The sequence below is a fragment of the Scomber japonicus genome, chromosome 23 (assembly GCF_027409825.1).
Source record: "Scomber japonicus isolate fScoJap1 chromosome 23, fScoJap1.pri, whole genome shotgun sequence".
Lineage (NCBI taxonomy): Eukaryota > Metazoa > Chordata > Actinopteri > Scombriformes > Scombridae > Scomber > Scomber japonicus.
Genome location: NC_070600.1, coordinates 20,268,661 through 20,274,157, shown reverse-complemented (window position 1 = coordinate 20,274,157; position 5,497 = coordinate 20,268,661). Strand labels below are relative to the sequence as shown.

Below are 5,497 nucleotides of genomic sequence, written 5' to 3'. Positions count from 1 at the left end.
CAGCTCTAATGTGACTGATCTGATATTAAATAACAGCCAGTACAGCTTATTTTTATCCGTACGTTTCTTATTGTGAAGTGAAACTAACAAACTCAGACAGTACAAGAGACATTTCTTAATAAACTTTTTTTTTAATCAATTTCACAGATAAATATAAGGCAGATTGTAAACATCAAAGCATTAATACAATAAAGCCAGCCTATCTATCTATCTAGTGATCTATCTATCTATCTATCACTACTAAGTATTACTAAAAAGTGCATGTGCTAATAAATACTTTCTAAATCTGCTAATAACGAAAGTCCATTGATTACAGTTGCAGATTTAAGACATTATAGGTAATCACAAAGAAGTTGGAAATGACAAAAAAACGGTTGTCTTTGGCTCGTGGTCGTTGTAAATGCTTCTTTCCTATAAAGCATTGATGTGTGAGTTTATTGCTGGTCCGTTCGGGGGTTTATATGGATGTAAACTGGATTTTTTTTTTTTTTTTTGCGTCCCTGAGAGTCGTGTTTGAACTGGCTTGTGAAAGTCAGCAGATCTTGAATGTGCAGTGTGGCGGAGGTGACAGCAGAGGGCGCTGTGGAGCTGGAAATGCACCGTCTAATCACTGAACGTCCTCGTCTTCATCGTCACTGTCGAAGGCTGCCTCCTGCACAGGAGAAAAAATGGAGAAGGGAGTTATTTTATAAATGGTATAACAGATTTAAACATAGTATTAAATGTGTGTGTGTGTGTGTGTGTGTGTGTGTGTGTGTGTGTGTGACGTACCAATCCCCCCTGCTGCTCTGTCCAGGATGAGAAGTATTGCTGCAGGTACCTGGCTCCGAAGCCCAGCATTCGGCTCATTGGCACCGTGTCCGTGGCAGACAGACGACTGGCGACCTGCCGGAAAACACAAATATGTGAAGTGATGAATAAAACAAGAGACATTTAAAAAGTGGTTTTATCGACTCTAATGTGGGTGATGATATTGAGAACAGTTGATAAGAGGAACTTTGTAGTTTGTAGTCTGCGATTGTGCAAAAAATAACGTGTTGACACATCGCAGGAACAATGGGTTCTACTTTTTCAAAAACACAGTAAATGTGTCTATTGTGTGCAGATGGAAGGATCATTATAGTATCCATCTATCTATCTATCCATCTATCCATCCATCCATCCATCCATCTATCTATGTTGGAAGAGTCATGTTGTTGTACGTTAAGCTTCCTGATTCCTGATAATATGTTTATTCACCCTGTCGAGGCGTACAGTAATGTGTCTCTGTGTGTGAAAGAACATCTTAATGTAGTACGCTGCACTGAGAGCTTTGTGCCAGTTATCGGAGCTCATTCCTTTAAATTTGATTTGTTTTTCACATCACCTACGAGGCGACAACGATGACATCTCGACACTTGTCACAGGATACGCTAATGTTCAGTTTTCTGTAAACTCGTCCAGGAGGGTGGGACCAGCAGAGGACCCTATAATGGAGTTCTTACCTCACAGGTAATGGCGATCTGGGTCTTTGGCGACGTTTGTGGTCCTGGAGAGTTGGGGTCAGAGATCAGGCCCATCCTTCTGAGGAGCGTCTTTATTAACGTCTCAAAGAAACTGTAGTTCCAGAAGAGCTCCATGTCTGTCAGGGATTGACCCAACACCTGGTGGAGATAATAAAATGATTTCTGATGGGTATTTTTTAACCTTTGACTTGAAACAACTTTATATGTATTTGATTATAGGGGTGTTTCTTTGACATTTAAATCTTTCAGAGCAGAATTGTGAATTAATTTAATCATCTGGTGACTCATAAATGTCACCAGAATCCGACCGATTGGTGTGTATGTTGTCCGATATATGAGGATATTTTTATATAGGCTGCATTTCATGTATATTTGATCCTTTTCATGATTTCAAATTTAATATATACGCACGTTTTGTTGTTATTTAGTTATAGTTGTATATAATCATTAAATTCGCAGTAAGGTTTATTTAAAATGTAATTTTATACAATAAAGTCTCTTGTCAAATGGTACAATATCATGGCTTCAATACATATCTTTTTCACAAGTGGTTTTAAAAAAACAACTTTTTATTTGTTTCTTTTTCAGTTATGCTTACAAAAAACATAATCGGCTGCACAACGGTGACTTAGCAAATATATAGCATGACAACATACACACATATATATATATATATATATATATATATATATATATATATGTATTGTACAAAAATAAATACATAAGCATACATTTAATAATAACAACAATAATAGAAAGAGGTGGGGGTACTACTAGGTCATGCCCTAAATGTCACATCTCACATTTTGTAAAACCTGTATCCTATAACATAAGATTTGACATGAGTGATTGTATTTATTTGGGTATTTCTTACGCTGTCATTCAGTCTGTCTCCAGTCTCCCTCAGCAGCAGGGCGATCACCTTCTCCACGTCATCTAATAAACAGACAGAAAACACACGATTATTAACCAGCTCACAAAGTAGACGACGACCACAAGTTAAGGATGTAATGATTTATAGACTGACTGGAGTATACGGGAGTTTAAGAGGCCACAATGTTCCTTAAACTGGTACGATACCGTAAGATTTCATGACTATTTACTTGTGTATACTTTAATTTGTATTTATATTTGGTGCTTACAAAAATCACGTTGGTCGACTATATTCGTCATAGCTTTTGACATACTTTCTGACGTTATCTGTCATGACAGCGTGCACTTTGGTTCGTGTTAGTGTCCAAACTCCATATTTTGAGTTGTAAAGCAGGGAAACGACAGCTCAGTAGGTCACGAATGGGTGCAACTACAACAGTGTAGATTACGGGGGATGATGACTGGTCCATCAGGTTCGGAAACTCCATGATGGCAGCTCAGGGAAGTTTTCTGAATAATGACTTCTGAGGAAAAAAAAAAACACGACTCACCGTCTGGACCGTCTGTGTCAAGTTCTGGAGGCGTGAATGGGATTTCATCTGCGATCTCTGCCAGCCTGCTCGCCACCTCAGCAAACTTATCTGGTTGTCTTACTTCTTCATCTGAAATAAATAATAATAAAAAAAGTTATAGAGGATATGAAGTCAGGCATAAAAACAATGAATACAGTCTGGATTAGAAGTACAAGTCCGATAAGACACAAAATGCTTCCTAAGACATACAATACTATCTGTTACGGTAAACTGCGAACGGCATCGTCATCGTCACCACGAGACCTGACTCACGGCTCACGAGGTGTTTTCTAGCAGAAAAGTCAACAAACACGTAGCTGTTCCCGCATGTCTGGGTGTCTGCAGGTGACTCAGCTCACAGATATGTAGTTGAAGTTTGGCAAAGGTACAAAAAAAGATAGCCGGCCCGGCAGGAGTTTTTTTTTGACTCAGCAGGAATAAATGACAAGGATCATGCAGTTTTGTGGGGAAAATTAATTGATTTCATCTCAGTAACAATGTTGGAAACTTTGAGGGATTTTTACTCATGATGCTGCAAATTACCATCAAAAGTTTTTAAAGTTTTGACACCATAGGTTTGTTTTTAATGGTGCAAAAAAGGCTTTATGGAGAGGAAGTTAGTTAGTTCGTGTTAGTTTAGTAAAACACCAAAAAAAAGGTAGTGATGAAAAAATCAGCTTTTATCAAGTTTCAGTGGCTGCTTCAGTCACGTTGCGCTGAGCTGGACCGGCTGTAAAAGTCAAACAGTCACAGTGTTTGACACCAGATATGATCTATAATCTAAGTGTTAATAATTTACCTTGTTTCATGTATGAAATGTGACTTGGTTACAAAATATCTAAAATACCTGTCAATGATGAATGAGAAAGTAAAATTGTCTCGAACTCACTGACACAGATCTGACTTTTGTGTAATCGCTGCAGTTTGTTTATTAACAAACATGTTGTAACCCATAGCTACGGGATCAACTTTGACATTTATTTTAGCCAAGTAGTTCTCAGTTCAGTGAAAGTTGCTCTCGGCAGCTTTGTGTGAAAAGGAAACTCTATTAGAAACTTTGAGAGCCTTTGAGGAGGTCTCCTGCAGTAAATTAAGTAACTTTCTATGTTTACTGCGGTTATTTGAGATTCTGGTACTCACCATCTTTAACAATAGCGGTTGTAAAACATCTGTCATCTACATCATTTTCTGTCACAGCCGTTTCCTCTGGTTTCTCATCATCTGTCTGAGGTTTGACGCATTTGAAAATGTTGGTAATGTGTTTGAGTTTCTTTAGTCCGCCCCTCTTCTTCCTTTTCTTCTCCTCCACTTCTGGTGTTGCTTTTTCAGTCTTTACCGGAGTCTGAGGCGAAGACGTGCCGTTTGAATCTGGGCCACCGTTAAGTGAGTCCGGGCTTTCCAGTTTGGGTGATTCAACGCTCTTTCCCTGTCGTCGCCTCTTTGCGTATGCCATTAAGACTCTGAACTCGGCCGTGTCCTCCATGCTGTCTGTGCCAGAATCCGATTTACTGTCTGGTTGGCTGAGGCCATTGCCGTTGGAGACTGGGTCGTGGATGTGCCCGTTTGCCATGTTAGATTACTGCAAGACAATAAAAATCAGGGTCATAAAAATCCAAACATGTTGCAACAAGTCTTGACAGTAGGTCATTTAGTGAACAAATTCATTTCAAACTACATGTGAAACTTATATTCAGCTTCAGTAGTCTGATTTAGTCAGATCAAGTGGATATCTGACATATTTACAGTCTTTTCAGCATCAAATTCCGTGTTTGTGTTTCCCTGTTGAACTGTGGGGGAAGTGTAGTAACAAAAAGAGGGAGTTTAGCACTAAAAATGAATGACAATGAAAGATATTTACTTGATTTGACTAATTTGGAAAGCAGAATCCTCATTTCAGCTTTAGATAAACTTTTTAATTTTTTCACGGAAAAATAAAAGACTTGGTAAATCTGCGAAACTTTCCTTTTAGTCAATTTGAGTGATTTCCCCGCTAATATCGCTTTTTTAGCGCCACCTACTGAAATTAAGAGAAATATATAAATGAGATACGTCCAGACATGTACCGTCTCCTGTCGTAAACCTGTCGTTACATCAGCCCATTCAGAAAAACACAACATAAATATAACAGCTTTAATACTACTACTACTACTAATAATACTAACAATAATAATAATGATAGTAATATAAGTGAATAAACTTTGCTGAGAGACATGTACTATTAAAGCAACGACTCAGAAAGTTTTTTTTTTTTTTTTTTTAGCGTAGTTGAAAAGTTAGAGTTAAACTGTCCAAACTAAGCGGTTAACGTTAAAAATAGACTTAAAACACGATTTAAACTAACTTTAAGTGTGTTTAACAAACACATAATTAACCATAACCCTTATATGCCATAGTTGTGGCTTTCTTCGGCGAGCGATAACAACATTAAAAAAGAAAAAAAACCGGAACGAAAATGCTTTTTTTTTTTTTAAAGAGACGTTATTCGTCCCGTTTATAGCCGTTAGTAACATAAAGGGTATATTAATACTGTTTTTCTTTGAATCATTA

At 37.7% G+C, this 5,497-nt stretch overlaps 1 protein-coding gene across 1 annotated transcript; it reads right to left on the bottom strand.

Annotated features, from left to right (window-relative positions):
* Positions 1–256: 256 nt before the first annotated feature.
* LOC128353464 (apoptosis facilitator Bcl-2-like protein 14) lies at positions 257–4,569 on the bottom strand. The gene is made up of 6 exons (XM_053314168.1): positions 4,091–4,569; positions 2,930–3,040; positions 2,380–2,441; positions 1,485–1,643; positions 772–885; positions 257–652 (listed from the first exon to the last, which is right to left on the bottom strand). Exons 1-6 carry the CDS (start codon positions 4,518–4,520, stop codon positions 608–610), a joined length of 921 nt encoding a protein of 306 aa, XP_053170143.1. The 5' UTR covers positions 4,521–4,569; the 3' UTR covers positions 257–607.
* Between the last annotated feature and the right edge of the window lie 928 nt (positions 4,570–5,497).

Excerpts from the sequence above, each read along its gene's own strand:
- LOC128353464 (XM_053314168.1), bottom strand. The coding sequence starts at position 4,520 with ATGGCAAACGGGCACATCCACGACCCAGTCTCCAACGGCAATGGCCTC. Across the intron at positions 1,644-2,379 it reads GAGACAGACTGAATGACAGC|GTGTTGGGTCAATCCCTGAC; the intron begins GTAAGAAATACC and ends TATCTCCACCAG. Across the intron at positions 886-1,484 it reads AGATCGCCATTACCTGTGAG|GTCGCCAGTCGTCTGTCTGC; the intron begins GTAAGAACTCCA and ends GTTTTCCGGCAG.